General features: G+C 46.7%; 1 protein-coding gene across 1 annotated transcript in view; it reads left to right on the top strand.

Moving 5' to 3' along the window:
* The window catches only part of Plbd1 (phospholipase B domain containing 1), a 58,624-nt gene that overhangs the window by 13,942 nt on the left and 24,736 nt on the right, over positions 1-19,946 (top strand). Inside the window, exons 3-6 of the mRNA XM_032905519.1 lie at positions 9,274-9,357; positions 10,859-10,997; positions 16,180-16,320; positions 17,101-17,245. Of these exons, the coding sequence (XP_032761410.1) occupies positions 9,274-9,357; positions 10,859-10,997; positions 16,180-16,320; positions 17,101-17,245 (509 nt within the window). The remainder of the gene's footprint in view (positions 1-9,273; positions 9,358-10,858; positions 10,998-16,179; positions 16,321-17,100; positions 17,246-19,946) is intronic.

A 19,946-nucleotide genomic window follows, 5' to 3' on the forward strand; every position in this document is an offset into this window, starting at 1 on the left:
TATATATACATATATATACATATATACACATATATATACATATATATACACACACACATATATACATATATATATATATATATATATATATATATATATATATATATATATATAGGCATGAGGGAAAGCGAGTTCTGAGAGAGCAGCTCTAGTGGTACAGAAAACATGTTGTAACATCTTCCAGCAGACACTTAGGGGTGCGTTAGGGTTGTGATTAATTTTGGGTTAGGGTTATCAGTGGTAGAGAAGCTTTTCAAAGCGCAGGCCACTGGGTGTGTGTGTGTGTGTGTGTGTGTGTGTGTGTGTGTGTGTGTGTGTGTGTGTGTGTGTGTGTGTGTGTGTGTACTTGGGTATATGTATGTGATTGGTAGAGAGCACTCTGTGAGAGGCCTCTCCTTCTGCCTTGTGGGTTCTGGGGATCAAACTCAGCTGAGCCTCTCGACAGATCCTATACCTCCTTTCTAGATATAAAGTGTTTTTCTTTGAGTAACCTTATCCACCTGCACATACCCCCACACACCCCTCAGCCTCCGCAAAGTCATTAAAAGCATGTCTGTAATAATCACATTACTTTTTTCCCCTTTGGTTTTTAAGACAGCATCTTACTACGTAGCTCTGGCTGTCCTTGAACTCCCTGTTTAGACCAGTCTGGCCTTGAACTCAAAGAAATCAGCCAGTCTCTTCCTCCCTAGTGAGGGATTAAAGGTGTGTCCCACTGTGCCACTGCTGAAGTTTATTTCTTAAAAAGCAGCTACAATTCAGTAACTATGATTTGTTTTTGTTTTGTTTTGTTTTTAATTGGTTGGTTTGGCTTTGTTTTTGAAGTAAAAGCTCGTGTTTTGACTTGTTTTCTTTATTCTTTAATGTTCCTTTTCTTTTTCCTTTCTTTCTTCTTCATTTTGTTTGTCTGAAAAGGGGCCCCCCCTATGCAGCCTTGGTGGTTTTGGAACTTGCTATGCAGTCCTGGCTGGCCTCAAACTCACAGAGATCCCCTTGCCTCTGCTGCCTCCTTAAGTGGGGTGATCTGAGCGTCATCGCCAGCCACCCGTGAGAGTTCTGTGAACATAGTCCCAGGGAACAGACATTCTGGAAACGTCCGCTCGGGCTCTGTTGTCTTAACTGTTTCATGAAAGGCAAACACAGGCAGGGACTTCAGCACGAGGGCGTGTTTGAATCAAAGCTTCAAAGAGCGGGCCGCTTTCTTGGTGACCAAGCAAGCTTCAGAGCCCAGCGGCCAGGAGCTGTGGGAAGGCGTGGCCTTATCCACTTCCTTCCTCTTCTCGTGTGGCCCCAGAGAATTCCACTGTACGAGAGCTTGTTCAGTGAACGACCTGCTCAATGGAGTAGATAGGCCGGGCTTGCAGGGGCAGGAGCGCCAGCTGAACGGTACCGCAGCAAGCTGGGCTCCTAGGATCCCGACGTCTAGGTTGAAGGTGCTGCAGTGCAAAGTCTCAACCGAGTAGATTCCTTGGCGCTGCCGCCTTCCTCTCTACTACCCAAACGGTTGCTAGCCATCCAGAGTCAGACCTGCTGTTTGGATATAAAATGTCCCCCACAGGTTCATGTGTTCAAATATTTGGTCGCCAGATGGTGACCCTGTTTGGGAGAATTTGTGGAAACTTTTGGACACGGGGCCTCGCTGACAGATACAGGTTTGTAGGTGTCAAGCTTGAGGGTTAGAGATCAGTTCCTGCCTGCCATCTCTACTTCGTCCCAAACCAGATTTAAAGAGTCCCAAACACAAGCTCTTCCCGATATTAAGTCCACTTCCCCTTCCACGCTGTGTGGACTGTACCCTCTTAAACCATGGGCGAAAATAAATTCTCCCTCCCTTGAGGTACTTCCTCGAGGTACCCCATCCTGGCCACAAGAAATGTGCCCACCCCCATAGGCGCTCACTCTTCCTCTGCCGCACTTTCTCTTATCTTTGTGGGTGGTCGAGTTCTTATATAGCCTAGGTTAGCCCATCACTCACAATAGAGCTGAGGATGCCCTTAAACTCCTGATCCTCCTGCCTCTAGTTCTCAAGTTCTGGAATTGCAAACATGTGCCACCATGCCCAGCTAGAGGCTGTCTTTCTTATTTGTCATGTGGGCGTGTGCGCACATGTGCGCATGCGCACGCGCAACCCCCAGAGGCCAGAAGAGGGCATCAGATGCCCTAGAATTTGAATTATAGCTGGCTGTGATCCATCCGGTGTGGGTACGGGGAACCAAACTAAAGTCCTCTGCAAGAAGAGGAAACACTCCTAACTACAGCCACCTCTCTATTCTCCAATGATGTCTTCTTGATAAAAGTTGGTAAGCTTGTATCCCCGCTGACTTCCGGCTCCACCTCTCCCCTCCTCCAGCTGTGCGCCTTGGAGTTAGGGTCCCAGCCTTGACCCAGACACCTGGCTTGGCACTCTGCCTCCAGCTGGTAATGACATGCTCATTAGTGTTAATTGAATCCTGTTGTTGCAGTCGATGAATCAGAAGGAAGAGGCTTGAATTTCCATATACTGCAGCAGAGTGGTAGCCCCAGCCAAGCTGAGTTTCTGTGTTTTTAACATGATTGGGCGGCTCCCTAAGAGTTGTAAATTGAGTCTCTGGTGTCTCTCTGGTGAGCTAAAAAGTTAAGTGGTCCTGAATGGGTCATTAATAAAATGAGGCATGAAACCAGTCTGAAGAGAAAAGGTGATGAGGACACGGGCCCTGGGATGCTCTCCCTAGTTGTTTAAATGGAGTGGATGATAAATGGAGTGTCCATTGCAGCAGCCGAAGCCGCCGCCTTTGGAAATGCCCAGCTGCAAGGAGGAGTCAGTGCCGCGCACATCTGTTTTGCTGATCAGGAGGGAGGGACCGAAGTGGGCATGAGGGCGTTCTGTGGTGGAGAGTTTTTGACACAGTGATACAATCGATACAATCGTTGCTAAGGCTGATAAAGTTTACCAGAACCACAGACCCAATAGGGGCAGCAGACAATCTCTCCTCAGTATTGCGCAGCTGTCAAGAAACTCCTCCAGAATTTCTTACACATGCCTGGCTTGCTCCTTTTGATGTTAGAAGGCGAATATGTTTCTAGGTCAAGTCTATAGGCAAAGGCAAGAATTAAGCTACAGCTTGACCCTCAAGCACAGCTAAGGAACCATCAATGTGTAACTATTTGGAGCTTAGCGAGGACCACTGAATACAGAAGGCACGATGGCAATCCTGACGTGTGACAGTGGTCACAGCCAGCTAGCTGCAAGCATTTATCTAGTGTGCCAGGCTCCACACTGTGTTCCGAGAAACTTCGTGTGAACCCTTCATGCACTAATCCTGTGATCACTGGGGTCCCTGTACTCGGAACCTGAAAGGGCAGGGAGGCACGCATGCCTTAGGAAGGTGAAAGTTAGAAAACCAGTAAGTGTGTCTCAGTCAGGGTTTCTGTTGCTGCAATGAAACATTATGACCAAAAAGCAAGTTGGGAAGAAAAGGGTTAAATCTTACACTTCCACATCACTGTTCATCATCAAAGGAAGCCAGGACAGGAACTCAGGCAGGGCAGCAACCTGGAGGCCAGAGCTGATACAGAAGCCACAGGGGAGTGCTGCATACTGACTTGTCCTCCATGGCTTGCTCAGCCTGCTTTCTTGTAGAACCCAGGACCACCAGCCTAAGAGATGGCATTACCCAAAATGGGTGGGTCCCTCCCCCATCAATCCCTACTTAAAGAAATGCCCTAAAGGCTTTCCTTATGGAGGCACTGTCTCATTTGAGACGCCCTCCTTTCAAAGACCTCAAGCTTGTGTCAGGGTTGGAAACCAAGCTGTTTAGTCAGAGTTTGTCCATTTGTACACACACACACACACACACACACACACACACACACACACACACACAGGTTAATTACTGTGGAAAACACCAAGGCAGCCTGTCTGGTTCCTGATCCAGGAAAGCCAGACAAACAGAAGAGTCAGACACAGTGAATGACAAGCACTAAATAATATGGTGTTGACAAGAGGAAAAAGATTCAGAAAAGATAAATGGTCATGAGCCTTTGAGATTCTCGACATCTGAGTGTGTGTGACCAGTGACGGGGGTGAGCAACTCTTAGCCCACTTAGGAGGAAGCACTGCTGGTCCCAAAACTAAGCTTGACAGATCCACGACGTTCTGCTGCATGAGACCCGCAACCGTGGAGAAGCCGGGAATCTCGCTTTTAGTCGTTAGCCAATGTAGAGTCAAGCTTTGACCTTAGAATTCAAAGTCTGTGTCCTTGGGGCCGACTTAGTCTGTGAGCTTGCCTTTGCAAGCAAGAGGACCCATGTCACAGAAGAGCACGGTAGTGTGCAGGGGAGGCAGAGACGGGCACATCCCTGGGTTCACTGGACAACCAGCTCATGGAACTGGCTGAGTTCCAAGCCAAATGGAAACCCTGCCTCAGGTGGAAAGGGCCTGAGGCACAAACCTCATGGTTGTCATCTGGCCTCCATGATTGCATGTGTGTGAGAGAGTGTGTATATACACAGAGGGAGGGGAGGGGAGGGGAGGGTGGGGGGAGAGGGGGTGACCTTGGATATTACAATGTTATGCTTTATTATTTTCCCCTGCACAAAGAAGCACGACCCAGGCCAGGAGTCTGAGCTGAACATCGCTGAGACTAAAAGTAGACGGTGTGTCCCTCAGAGCCCCCAAACGCAGACGGATGCACAGCTCCACTGTTCACCTACTTATCTCTTCCCTGCTCTAAATGTCAGAACAAAACATAAACAAACAAACAAACCTCGTCTTGGGGCTGGAAAGGTGACTTAGAAATTAAATCTGTGGGGGGCTGGGGATTTAGCTCAGTGGTAGGACCAGAAGCACAAGGCCCTGGGTTCGGGTCCCCAGCTCCGAAAAAAAAAAAGAACCAAAAAAAAAAAAAAAAAAGAAATTAAATCTGTGTACTGCTCTTCCAGAGGACCAGAGTAACTCTAACTCCAGAGGACCTGATGCCCTCTTCTGGCTTCCTTGGGAACTGCATTCAGGTGCACACACACACACACACACACACACACACACACTTATGAAGATGATCAAAGTAAAATAAAAATTTTAAATATAGTCTCTACTAAATAAGCAATAGTCTAGTAATTACATGTTAGCTGGTAATGTCAGGGGCCTGCCTATGTATATTTCCGTCTGTCTTGTGTTGTGTTCGTCTCCTTAGCTGCCGTCTCCCAGTCGCGAGACTGATATTCCTCTGCTTCGGGTTTTCTCTGTTAGAAATGCTGACATTTGGGTCTCATTGTTTCTCACTGAGGGCTGTACAGTGTCTAAGAGCCAATGAGTCTCCACGATGCTCTGTGGAGGGCAAAGTCCACAGGACTTTCTCCTTTTGAGAAGTGCTGTGCTTTTGACAGTGGAAGTGTGAAAAAGCTGGAACACTGTATGAACTAGGCAGGGTGCAGGGGTGGGGACTGTGGGTGCAGTGACAGGGACTGTGGGTGCAGTGACAGGGACTGTGGGTGCAGTGACTTATGGGGACTGTGGGTGCAGTGACAGGGACTGTGGGTGCAGTGACAGGGACTGTGGGTGCAGTGGCAGGGACTGTGGGTGCAGTGGCAGGGACTGTGGGTGCAGTGGTGGGGACTGTGGGTGGCAGTGGTGGGGACTGTGGGTGCAGTGACAGGGACTGTGGGTGCAGTGACAGGGACTGTGGGTGCAGTGCAGTGGGTACAGTGGTGGGGACTGTGGGTGCAGTGACAGGGACTGTGGGTGCAGTGGTGGGGACTGTGGGTGCAATGGAGGGAAGGACTGTGGGTGCAGTGACAAGGACTGTGGGTGCAGTGACTGATGGGGACTGTGGGTGCAGTGGTGGGGACTGTGGGTGCAGTGGCGGGGACTGTGGGTGCAGTGGCTGATGGGGACTGTGGGTGCAGTGGTGGGGACTGTGGGTGCAGTGGTGGGGACTGTGGGTGCAGTGACAAGGACTGTGGGTGCAGTGACAAGGAACTGTGGGTGCAGTGACAAGGAACTGTGGGTGCAGTGACAAGGACTGTGGGTGCAGGACAAGGACTGTGGGTGCAGTGACAGAGACTGTGGGTGCACTGGTAGGGACTGTGGGTGCAGTGACAGGGACTGTGGGTGCAGTGACTTATGGGGACTGTGGGTGCAGTGGTGGGGACTGTGGGTGCAGTGGGGATTGTGGGTGCAGTGACATGGGGACTGTGGGTGCAGTGGGGGGGACTGTGGGTCCAGTGGTGGGGACTGTGGGTGCAGTGACTGATGGGAACTGGGCAGGGACTGGGTGCAGTGGCAGGGACTGTGGGTGCACTGGTAGGGACTGTGGGTGCAGTGACTGATGGGGACTGTGGGTGCAGTGACAGGGACTGTGGGGTGTAGGGACTGGGTGCAGTGACTGATGGGGACTGTGGGTGCAGTGGCAGTGGGGACTGTGGGTGCAGTGGTGGGGACTGTGGGGGCAGTGACAGGGGCTGTGGGTGCAGTGACATGGGGAATGGTGGGTGCAGTGGCAGGGACTGTGGGTGCAGTGGCAGGGACTGTGGGTGCAGTGGCAGGGACTGTGGGTGCAGTGACTGACAGGGGACTGGGTGCTGTGGCAGGGACTGTGGGTCCAGTGGTGGGGACTGTGGGTGCAGTGATGGGGACTGTGGCTACAAAGATGGGGACTGGGTAAAATGCCCAATATTTTTGTTTCCTTACCTAAGTGAGCATTGTATATCCAAAATTTACATTTTATTTTTTTAAAGTTAACATTGTATATAAAGTACAATATTATTTAATTGTGTGTGTGTGTGCGCGCGCGTGTGTGTGTGTGTACTTAATGTGTGGTAGGGAGAAGGTACTTGTCATGGTGTACCTTTAGAAGTCTGAGGTTAGCCCTTGGGAGTCTGTTCTCTATTTATTTGAGTTCTGTTTATCAAACTCAAGGTGTCGGGCTTACAGGACAAGCACTGTTATTGGCTGAGCCATCTTGCCAGACTTCTATACTTGCAACCCGTGATTTCATCTTTTAGTAAGAAATGCAGCTTAGATGGTTGGCCCTGTCTCTTTTCCCCTTCCAGTTCAAAATGCTCGCATCCCTTACTGCCCAGGGTTCTCCGAGATCTACAGGTGGTCTCCACACACTCGAGCCTCTTTCTAGGCTTAGCCTTTTTCCAGAAAGTAGGTTTCCTGGGCTTCCCCGGGCAGAGAGAGACCCCCTCACCCTTCCTGTCATGTGTCCCTTTGAGGAGTTGGTGTTTTAGGAGCAGCCACCAAGTTTGTGGGGCTGCGTTCAGCTCGGGAGCTCCTGCACTTTTAATTATATTTGTATTTTTAATTTTTTTTTAATCTTAGGTGTCTGAGTGTTTTGCCTGCATGAATGAATGTGTACCACGTGTGTGTCTGCTGCCCATGGAGGACAAAAGAGGGCTTCGGGTCCTCTAAAACGGGAGTTACTGATGGTCGTGAGCCACCATGCAGATGCTAATATTTTCAACCACTGATCAGTCTCCCCGTGCTGTAAACATTATACAAGCGCATAAGTAGTCACACACACAGGGAGCAAAGCCACAGAGCATTCCACTGAAGGGGAAGACTTTGAATTAAGTACTCAGAGTTTTTCTACATCATCCTGGGATAAACTCTACAAGCAAAACCCCCACTTCTCCGTGGTCTGAATCTCATTCCTTCAGATTTTAGAATCAATTAATAATTGTCCCTCCTCCTCTGACCAGTGAACCCCAGAATGGGTCTATGTTACTGGAGGCACCTTGTAGGGAGAAGAGGGTTTAGTCAATGGTTGTGAAGACATCCCCAGCACCCATCGGGGTAGAGAGATCTCTTTAGTCATTAGTGTGGGTATTTGATCACCTGCTATGTAAGACCTGCATGCTCTTCCGGATGCCCGGCTGTGTAATCACTGCCGTCTGAGATTGCCGTAGCCAACCCCTACCTCTTCCAGCTCTGTGGACTTCCAGCATCTCCTCACTTCCAAGGCCACACGGAGTATTTAGCTGTCTCCTGAAACTCACTGAGATGTGTAGGGACATCTTGGAATGAGAACCCCTAAGTTTGTTGCCCGGAGAAACCGACTTAAATCGTCAAACCCACGAGGGGCACTTGGTTAGTCCATTTTTCCATCTGTGACAAGAGGCTTGAAGTGATTAGTCAGCCTTAGGGTGAAAGGCTCTCTGGTGTCAGAGGGGTCAAGCCCTGGTAGTTCGGGCCCATGAGAGCAGTGAGTCATGTGGGAGCCTCACAGGAGCTCTATTAACATTTTTCATCATGGTTATAAAACACCAGTAAGAAACCACTTTAAAGGAAACTTTATTTCGGGTTTGTAGTTTGGGAGACAGATACAGTCCATGTGCAGATGTTTACATGATGTCCAGAGTCACAATGTACAGGACTGCAGGAGAAGGGATCACCCATAACCCAGAGCCCCCACTCCCATAGCTCTACCTCTAACCTCTAGGCTTTGTTAGAAAGACTTCACCGTGTCTCAAAACAGTACTGCCAGCTGGGGCCACACAGGCCACACGGTGAACGTTTCATAGCACACCAGTCACTTACGGTGTTTTCCTCTTCTGCATTCCATGTTAGTTTAAATGTCATCGTCATCATCGTCGTCATCGTCATCATCATCATCATCACCACCACCACCATCAATGTGGAAATGCTGTGGTGTGTGTCTGTATCTGTGTGTCTGTGTGTCTTTCTGTACATGTCTGAATGTGTCTCTGTGTGTATATGTGTGTGCCTGTAAGTGAATGTATATGCATGTCTGTGTGTGTGTGTCTGTGTGCAATAAGGAGTCAGAGACATTATAACTCCTTGGAGCTGGAGTTACAGGAAGTTGTAAACTGCCTGGTGTGGGTGCTGGGACTTGAACTCAGGACCTCTGCCCAACCAATTTTCACTCTTGACAACTGAGCCATCTCTCCAGTCCCACCGCCTTACTCTTTATGGAACCCGGAGCTCGTTTCGCCTAAGCTGGCAGTCCAGCAAGCCTCCAGCATCCAGTCTCCCCATCTTCCCAGCACTGGGGTTACGGTTGTGTCCCACCACGTCTGACTTTTATGTTGGGTGCTGGGAAACAAACTCAGGTCCTCTGGGAGGGCAGTGAGTGCTCTTAACTGCCGAACCATCTCTCCAGCTCCTGGAAATAGTTCTTAATGTTAAGTTGTGCGTTTGTTTGGTTTAAGTTCTAAAGAATGATGGTGGAGACTTGCATCTGGTAAGCATTCCAGTTAGCCAAAAAAGAGTGGGTTACTGAAGTTACATCCAAGAGACACTGGAAGGTAACGCTGTATCTGTCATTTCAGACACATGTATGACCACTTCACGAACCTGTACCCACAGCTGATCAAGAATCCTACCATCATGAAGAAAGTGCAGGACTTCATGGAGTATGTATAAAAGCTCCCTTTCCTTGTTCCCATGGCTACCCTTCCTTGTTCCCATGGCTACCCTGCCACTCCCCCCACCATACTGAATCTGAGTTTGCCTCTTCAGCAGACCCTTTTACTAGAGAGGCCACATTTTCTGTAATGGACGGAAGCCTGGTTGTTAGCAACTTCAGCTCTTTTAGAAACAGAGAAGGGGAAGTCAAATCCCTGAGGCTTCCCATGTGGGTGACCCCCTCTTTCTTTCCAGGCCCCCCTCTCCTCCTTCCCCAAGGTGTTTCTGTGTCGTGAGCATGGCAATTAACTCTAGTTGGGAGTTGGGAGAATATCTAAGTCCCTCACCTGGTACATGGGGAGACATAGAGTCTTACAATGTATCCCAGATTGACCTCGAATTCAAGCTAAGATCCCCTTGCCTTGGTGTCCATAGTACAGAAGCTCTAAAGTCAAACATCTTAATTTGCTTTCTGGGATACTTCTTTTTTTTTTTTTTTTTTTTTTTTTTGGAGCTGAGGACCCGAACCCAGGGCCTTGGTAGGCAAGCGCTCTACCACTGAGCTAAATCCCCAACCCCAAACCCAAAGATTCTTGTGTGCGCTGCTGAGCGGGCACTAAACATCCCTTTTGGATGTCTAGAGGTTCTCGAGCATCAGGCAAAACTGTGAGGCTGGATCCCGGAGGTGTGCACTGAACTGTCTTAAGAAGAGAGACACCCTAAACAGAACTGGAAACAGCTTTCTGTGCGTAAAATTTGTGTCAAATCACTAAATCATCTCATTAAAAACAAAACAAAGCAAAAAAAAAAAAAAAAAAAAAAAACAGAGAACTCAAAGAAGTAAAAATGAACGAACTTTTAAAAATAAATCATTTTGGGAGCCTGGAGAGATGGCTCGGCAGTTAAGAGCACTTGCTGTTCTTGTGGATAACCTGGGTTCTGTTCCCAGCACCCATCTGGTGGCTCCACCGTCTGTAACTCCAGCTCCAGGGGATCCACTGCCCTCTTCTGGATGTCACAGGTACTGCAGGCACCTGGTGCACTGACAAGTGTAATAGTAACCTTTTTTTCCCCCATGAGAATGCTAGAGCAGAGCTGTTGACGCACACAGCAATAATGAAGTGAATAGGGTGGAGACCTCTGTGAGAGCAGCAGCCTGTGTTTAAACCATCTTGTCCTTGGCATCATTTCTCCCATTAGCAACTACCTACAAAAGTAAACTTAACTGTCCCTACTGACCTGATGAAACTCTATGCTTTCATGTATGGTGTAACATACACAGGTCAGTGTAACACTCAGAGTCTACACAGGGCCCTAAAGAAGCTATGAAAGAGTTAATGTCCTGGGGTGAAATTAGGAACAGTTTAAAGTTAGTACTGAAGTCACTTGAATGACAACAATGTAACACAATTAATAATTTAACTATACCTGCGTGTGCAGGTGCGGGCCTCCAGACTCCTGGTTTGGTTTGGCTTTGAGATCTATGGTAAAGTCTAATTTCTCCCCCAGAAAGCAAGAACTGTGGACTAGGAAAAACATCAAAGACCAGAAGGATGACCCGTTCTGGAGACACACTGGCTACGTGGTGTCACAACTAGATGGGATGTATCTTGGAGCACAGAAAAGAGCTTCAGAGGAGGAAACGAAGGTAAGACTTTTATAAGGTTCCTCAGAATTTCTATGACTGGAATGATGAAACAATTTTTCTTTTGATCCAAGGTTAAGGGCAAAGTTTTGTGTCACAATACTTATCTAGCATATTCTGGGTTCTATCCCTTGCACCATAAACAAAACAAAATAAAATTTTCTTCATCTAATGATCGTTCTCATAGAAATGCACGTAACTAAATCCAACCGGCAAAACAAGGAAATGAACAAAAAAGCAAGCCAAGCATCCAGGGCACGTGGCCATCCTGGGTTCATGGCCAACCTGGGCTACTTGATCACTTGCAAGCCAACTCTATCAACAGAGTGGGGAAAAAAGCATTCCAAGTGAGGTGCAGATCAAACTGGGACCAGAACAGACATTCCTCACAGGCAAGCACTGTAACGCCATACCGTGACATCTAACTGCCTGACACAAGGCTTAGGCACAGAACAGTGTGTGTCTGTTTTCCCCAGCCTTTACTATACGCCGCTCCTGCAGAGGTTAAGGGCCAGTTCCAAGATTGTAAGCTCACCCAACAGGAGTTAGTGTTTTAGGTTATCTGCTCATTAAGATAAAATGTCTCTATATAAATTCTGACTGCCATGCCTGGTGGCCATCACTTAAACACAGGTCTGGTCATCATTCTGGAAGGACACTAACAAGCCTGAGGTCCCTAAGATACCATTGACAAAGTTCTGAATGTTATGGATGTTTGTTCCCTTGGGTAAATGGTAAATAATGTGTGTGTGTGTGTGTGTGTGTGTGTGTGTGTGTGTGTGTTATGATGTGTGTGTGTGGTATGTATGGTGTGTGGTGGTGTGTGTATGGTGTGTGTGTATATGTGTGTATGTATGGTGTGTGTGTATGGTGTGTGGGTATGTATGGTGTGTGTGTATGGTGTGTGTGTGTTTGTATGTGTGTGTGTGGTATGTGTATGTGTGTGTGTATGTGTTTGTATATGTGTGTGTATATGTGTGTGGCATGTGTATGTGTGTGTATGTGTGTGTGGTATGTGTATGTGTGTGTGTGTGTGTGTGTGTGTGTGTGTGTGTGTGATGTATACATCAGGCAAAACATTTGAAAAAAAAGTCACCACAATGATGTTCATGATTCTTTTTGTTTATTTTTTAGTTTTTCTACTTTTATGTATGTGAGTACACTGTCGCTGTCTTCAGACACACCAGAAGAGGGCATCAGATCCCAGTACAGATGATTATGAGCCACCATGTGGTTGCTGGGATTTGAACTCAGGACCTCTGGAAGAGCAGTCAGTGCTCTTAACCACTGAGCCATTGCTCCAGCCCAGATGTTCATGATTCTTAATCTTAGGGGTCCCCCACCCCCTAGTCCTGCTAATACATTAGAAATCAAGTTTACACGCTGGGCATGGTGACACACACCTGAACCTCAAGCCCTTGGCTGTACGGATGAGGGGTCAAGAGTTCAAGGCCATTGTGTTGGCTAGTTCAAATTGTCAACACAAGGAATGACCGTCAGGGAGGAGAACCCTGAGGGATTGTCTAGAGCAGGTTAGCCTACGAGGGATTATCTGGTTAACTGAGGTGGAAAACCCCACTCTAATTATGGGTGGCACCATTTGATGAGCTGTGCCCTGGCACTGTGCAAGAATGGAGAACACTGAGTAGCAAGCGCACAGTGAGGATGCAAGCGCACAGTGAGGATGGCTTTGTTTTCTTTGCTCTTTACTGGGGATGGGTCTTAACCTGGACTTGCAAGCCACTAAGTCCTTTCCTTCCCCGAGTCACTTCTTGTCCACATAGTTTATCACATCAATGGAGAGGAAAGTAGAGCAACCATCTTCAACTGCGGCGTGAATCTGAGGCCGTCCTGGAGTACACGAAACACTGTATGTGCTGTCTGCTTTAACTTGACACAACCTGGAGTCATTTAAAAGGTGGACCTTAGTTGAGGAAAGGCCTCTATAAGATCAGGCTGTAGGCAAGCCTGTATGGCATTGTAATTGTAATTGATAAGAGAGGTCCTAGCCCATTGTGGGTGGTGCTGCCCCTGGGCTGTGGTCCTGGGTTCTATAAGAAAGCAGGCTGAGCAAGCCAGGGAGAGCAAGCCAGTAAGCAGCACCCTCCATGGCCTCTGCTTCAGTTCCTGCTTCTAGGTTCCTGCCTTGTTTGAGTTCTATCCTGAGTTTCTTTGGTGATGAACAACACTATGGCCGTGAAAGCTTTTTGGTCATGGTGTTTCATCACAGCAATAGAAACCCTAACTAGGATACTACATAAGAAAGAGATAAAGGGGGGTGGAGTGGTTAAGAGCACTGACTGCTCTTCCAGAGGTCCTGAGTTCAAATCCCAGCAACCACATGGTGGCTCACAACCATCTGTAATGAGATTTGATGCCCTCTTATGCTGTGTCTGAAGACAGCGACAGTGTACCTATATATAATAAATAAATAAATCTTTTTTTAAAAAAGAAAGAGATAAAGGAAGAATAAGGAAGGGGAGGAAGGAAGGAAGGAAGGAAGAGAGGAAGGAAGGAAGGAAGGAAGGAAGGAAGGAAGGAAGGAAGGAAGGAAATTTGAAACCATCCTGATAAATAATTCCTCCTCCATACTCTGGTGTTGACAGGCTGTGGAAAAAGAGGGCCCTGTTCTAAAACCACTGGTTAGGATTTGTGTGCTCTGTGTGAAAGCCTGGTACTCGTGTGCCCTCTGACCCAGAAAGCCCCCTTTGGTGTTATCACAGGGATACAGCAGCAGATACACAGTAAGGGAGGTGTGCAGACCCGCTGATTGCAAGCCCTGTGTCATAGCAGAAGACTGAAACTGTCCAAACGCAGAGAGGACCAACCAGACCAATGGGGTAGCTCTGATAAGTCCAGGCTCTGTCTGGGAACAGCCTTGGTGATTTGTTGTAAAAGGAAGTAAGATGAAGAGAACTGTTTCTTACATGCTGCCTCTACATAAGACAGATAATGTTGGATAGAAGGGTAGAGAGATATGTAGACGATAGATAGATAGATAGATTGATAGATAGATAGATAGATAGATAGATAGATAGATGATGGTAGATGATAGATAAATAGACTTTTCTGTTTTCAGATTTTGAGAATCAACAATGTCTATTGAGACCACCATTAAAATATAAAGTCTCTTGCTGCCAAGCCTGATGATCTGGATTCAGTCAAGATATGGGCATAGTGAAAGGAGAGAACTGGCTCCTACAGATTATCCTTTGACCTGCATATGTGCACTGTGGCATTTGTGTACGCACACACCCACATGCACATGCACACACACATGTGTGCATGCACATACCTTCTACCCGCCAACACAAAATTATATAAATTTATTATATATTAAATATATATAAATTATTTTATTATTTAAAATAATAATAAATTTAAAAATCTAAACCTTAAAAAAAATTACCCACGGAAGAAAGGGAGAGCAAAGGAAGGAGCAAAGACAGCATTTCCTTGAAGGAACTTGGTTGGTAGGCTTGACTTCAGAACCACACTGGTCCTAATTACAAAGCACAATTTAACAACAAAGAAAAATCTATCTTTTTTTAAAGTGGGAAAAAATGATATAAAAGTATATTTAACCTTTTAGATTTCTTTTTACTTTTTTGAGGTCATAATTATCACTTTTCCTTTCCTGCTTCCTAGTCCCTTCATGAACTCCTTGCTCCTCTCTTTCAAATTCATGACCTCTTTTTTCTTTTGTTTAAGATTTATTTCATGTGTGTGAGTGCACTGCCACTGTCTTCAGACACACCACAAGAGGGTGCCAGATCTCATTACAGATGGTTGTGAGCCACCATGTGGTTGCTGGGAATTGAACTCAGGACCTCTGGAAGAGCAGTCAGTGCTCTAACCGCTGAGCCATCTCTCCAGCCCCAACCTTTTTCATTAACCGTTGATACATACGTACATATATGTGAGATGTATATAATTCATTCCTAAATACATAAGTGCAGCCAGCTCTTTTTCCAATTCTCAGCACTTCTTAGTTCCTGGAGTTCTTCAGTAGGCTGAGGCCCTGTCGTCTCTCCCAATCTCCTCCTGCCTTCCATTCTTGCCGTCCTTATTCAACTCACATTAAGGCCATCATGTTGGCGAGCCTTTATGGGAGTAGCCTCTGACACTCCTAGGAGGAAGAATATCACAGAATATCCCTGGTTTTGTGGGTCTTTTCATCTCTACACGCTTCTCCCACAATGTTCCTTGAGCCTCGGGTGCGGGAGTGTTTTATAAATATATCCTTTGGCACTGGGCTCCACAAAACATTTTGATTGGTTGTGCCTCTCTGTAGTGGTCTCCATCTGTTGCAAAGAGACATTTCCTTCACTGTGGGTGAGAATACACTTACCTGTGGGTATCGGGACAAATATCTAAACTTTTAGCAAAATGAAGCTAACATGGGAGTGACCCATCAAGTGTGGTGGTTCATTCCTGTAATCTGCTCACTTGGGGGTGCAAAGGCAGGAGAATTTCTCTGAGTTCTTCAACAGCCTGGCGACATAGTAGAATAATGTCTCAAGAGACAACAATAGGAAAAGGCCGGAGAAGAGGACCCTCTGTTAAAGGCACTCTCTGCTTTTCCAGAGAATAGACATAGAACAAAGAGACAGTAAAAACTATGTGGTGGTTTGAGTGGTAATGGCCCCCATAGGCTCATATGTTTGAATACTTTGTCATCAGTTGCTAGAACTGTTTGACAAAGATTGGAGGAGGGGGGGTTGTTGGAGGAGGTGTGGGCTTTGAGGTTTCCAAAGCTCATTTCCAGTTAGCTCTCCGGGGCTCATGCTTAAGGATCGGATGTAAGCTCTCAGTTACGGCTCCAGTGCCATGCCTTCCTGCCTGCTGCCGTGTTCCTCAGTATGATAATTATGGACTGTAACCCTCTGGAACCATGAAACCCAATAAAGTTACTGCCACACCCGAGGAACCCCTGCAGAGGAACACCAACAGAAGCCCTGATGGCTGTCTCCAAGAAGGAACTTCATTTGTAGACTCTGCCCCCACACAAATGTGCTGTCTCTGCTTCTCAGTTTTAAAGCCAGAAAATGAGTTTGTGAATTACAGTAGCATGAGGTCCCCCGTCGCACTGTACACCCTCCACAAAGCAGTAACTTAACAGAGCATGAACAACAAGAAAAGTCAAAGTGACACACGTCACAAGTGCTATTGTATCTTTTCGCAGCCCATGACAATGTTGCAAATTCAGTTGCTGAATGCTGTTGGTGATCTGCTGGACCTCATTCCCTCCCTATCGCCCACAAAAACCAGCAGCTTGAAGAAGTTTAAGATTTGGGAAATGGGCCACTGTTCTGCTCTTATTAAGGTGAGACCTGCAGCCACTATCTTCTTCCCACTGACATGGATCTTTCTATCAGTACATATTAGCATATACTAGTACACGCCATAACAGATTTCACGTGCTTTTTCTATATGCCTATCATCCACGTATAGCCAACCTCTTCTCACTCCTGGCTGGATGTCATGGCATGTGGATCCTCTGCCAGTTTGTTCTGTTTCACACAGCAGAAGGACAGTTTGTGTTGCGTACGTTAAGGATTAATGTTGGACCTCTCAGCTGTATTTTCCAATAATAAAGAAAACAATAGTCGTTAAGATGATTCATTAGGTAAAAGGCTCTCGTTGCCGAGCCTGATGACCTGAGCTCAATCCCTGAGAACCACAGGTTGAGAGAGAATTAACTTCACAGATTGTCCTCTGACCTCCACGTGTATACTGTGGCACGTTCACATTCACAGGAATACATACATACACATGTACGTACATACATACATGCATACAAACACACATATAAATACATGCATGCATACATACACACACATGCATACATACACATGTACCTGCATGCATACATGCACACATACATACTACATACATGCATGCATACATACATACACATGTATATACATGCATACATACATAATGCACATTCATGAACACACACACACATACACAAAAATAAATGTAATTCTAAGAAGAGAGTACCATAAATATTTACCTCAGGCACACCCCGTGAATGCCTCCTGTGTGTAATATGTAGACAGATACCATACACCCGTGTCATTAACTATGATTCTGACTACAGGTCCTTCCTGGATTTGAAAACATCTATTTTGCCCACTCGAGCTGGTACACATACGCAGCCATGCTCAGGATCTATAAACACTGGGACTTCAACATCAAGGACAAACATACCGCCAGCAACCGGCTCTCTTTCAGCAGTTACCCAGGTAAGTAAACTTAGAACAAGATCTGCACACTTTTTCAAAACAAAACGTTGGTGATCTGAAGTTAGCTGGAAGGGGAGACGGAATGAATGCAGCTGGGTTATAGTTGGAGTTTAGAGTGTCGCTTGAAGAAATAAAGGCGTCTTGTTTAACAGAATGACACAAGGGGGTTTACAGAGCCGCCGAGTAGAAAATGCTTTGCAAATGTAAGTAGACGGCGTACGGTTTTACTGCAGATGCCAACAGAACGCTTAGATATATGTTTCCCGGGCTGTGCGGTGCTGGCAGATGAACTCGGCAGGTCCTGCTTTCAGTGTCTCTGTTTCCCTCATTCACAGCAGTGAGCCCAGTCCCTCTTAGACGCTTCCCTCATGCCTTTGTTCATGGAGGAACGTGTGTGTAGACTTTTAGCCCTCACACAGCAGTCAGGAGAGCCAGGAATCACAGATAATTGACAGTATCACTGGGCATGAGAGGATGGCAAAAGCGACTGAAGGGAGAAAGGGTTTCTTGGCTCTCAGTTACGGGTGTAGGTAGTCCATCATGGAGTGGACTCCAAGAGCTTGGGGTAGCTGGTCCCATGTGTCCCCAGTCAGGAAGCAGAGAGAGAAGGATGCTTCCATTTCGCTTCCTTTCTTCTGTTTAAAAGTCCATAACCCAGGACCAGGGAATGGGGCCATCTGCTTTTAGGGTGGGTCTTCCCAGCCCCATTAACCTAGTAAGACAGTTCTTCACAGGCTTAACCAGAGGCTAACCTAATCTAGGCAGCCTCTCACAGGTGTGCCCAGACTTCACAGGTGATCCTATCATGTTGGCGATCAATATTAACCATGACAGCTATAAAATCATAATAAGCATCAGGAGTAGCCCAAAGAGGGAGAACACCCCAGTCACTTGATGGGGAGAGCGAGGCTGACGGTTGCGATGCCAGGGAACTGTGGCTAGGATTAGAATAGTAGAAACGGATGGGAGGTCTCTGAGAGGCAAGGGCTTGCAAAGGCCAAAGACCTGTGAGGATGAACAGTGGATCAAGGGTGGTGACAGGGACACAGGGGAGAAGGACACAACTTTAGTGAACACTGGGTATGTTGAGAGGGACAGCTGCATAACTCCCATTGACTGAATGGCAGGAATGTGGAGCCTGTGTTTCCAGAGCCCCAACTTCTTGAGAATAGAATATAGATTTAAGGCTATGCCGTTAGTTGCACCACTTGGGAGGGAGAAGTAGACGGGTCCTTGTGATTTTTTGAGGCAAACAGACTACATAGAGAGTTCCAGGCCAGTTGGGACTACATAATGGAACTTTGTATCAAAGGAGAGGGGAGAAAGAAATAAAGAAACAAAGGAGGGGGGTAGGAGGAGAGAGGAGAGAGAGAAGAAAGAAAAGGAGGAAGAAAGAATGGAGCTAACGAGTAGCTCAGCTGGGAAAGGAACCTGCTGGAAGCCTCAGGGCCAAGTTTGACTCCCAGGACCTCATCCTAGAAGAGGAGAGTAGCATCTGTAAATTGCCCTATGACTTTTATGTCTGTGCTGCATACCATAGACTCCCACATACAAGAAATTGAATGCGATTTTAAATACTTTTTTAAAGACTACATAAGTCAGTGCAGATAATGCAGAGACCCTTATAGGAACTCCAAAGACAGCTGAAGAGTTTTGGAGGGAAGGTCTTGCTATGTGACCAGTGTGGCCTCCATTCCCCCCTGCCCCGCCCTCCCTAGCTCTGCCTTTGAGACATGCGTCCTGGTATCCTTCCAGGAGCTCACGCAACAATGTAACTCACTTTCCCTCTGATTAGACAGCTCTGTTCTCAAAAGGAGCTGGCAGAGTGGATTGGAAACAGGTTGGCACGGCCAGCTGGTTGATTAAGGGATCAGCCATGTTGGATTTACAGAATAGATGAGAGTCTGGCTTTGACATGAAGCCATGATTCATGTCACCGCTTCCCTATACCACAGGGTGTGGTTTTATACTCACTGGTGGAGAAATAACGCAGTGACTGGGTAGAACGGGAAGAGATGTTAGTTTGGGTTGAATGGCAGGGACCTGGGAGGGCTTTTCACAGTCTGAGTGAGGATGTTAAGTCTTTCAGTCAATAGTTCCCTGCAGTGCGCCACACTTGAAACTTACTCACAGTAGATCTTACATGGTGATGCATACACATGAAAAAGTGGCTATGTGAGCTCACTGGTTTGGCTAGTATCCACTTACGTTACGGCTAGACTGCTTAGTGGTTAGAGCACTTACCGCTCCCGCTGAGAACCAGGTTCAATTCCCAGCACCTCCATCAAGTGGCTTGCCACCATCTATATAACTTAGGATTCAGGGATGCAAGGCCCTCTGGCCTCTGCAACCCCTGTAGACAAGTGACGCATACACATCCATGCAGGTGCACGCGCATACACAGAAATAAAAAGAAATGCTTTTAAAAACACCTACAGCCCTGAATATATACAAGTCTTATTTGTTAATTATGCTGTAGTAGAACTGGAACAAAATCTAGAAATGAATCAATTAGGACATAAGCAAATGACTTAGTAGTTCAAATTTCGTATTAAAGTTAAACAACGCAGTATAAAATTTAACAAATTCCTGAGTCAGAACATACATATCAAGTCACGAAGCAAACCTATCGAAATGCCAATGACCGGGATGGTCTAACCTCCTCCACCTGCAGATTCAGTCATGTCGGAGATTTCATATG

Source organism: Rattus rattus, chromosome 6 (assembly GCF_011064425.1).
Source record: "Rattus rattus isolate New Zealand chromosome 6, Rrattus_CSIRO_v1, whole genome shotgun sequence".
NCBI classification, from domain to species: domain Eukaryota; kingdom Metazoa; phylum Chordata; class Mammalia; order Rodentia; family Muridae; genus Rattus; species Rattus rattus.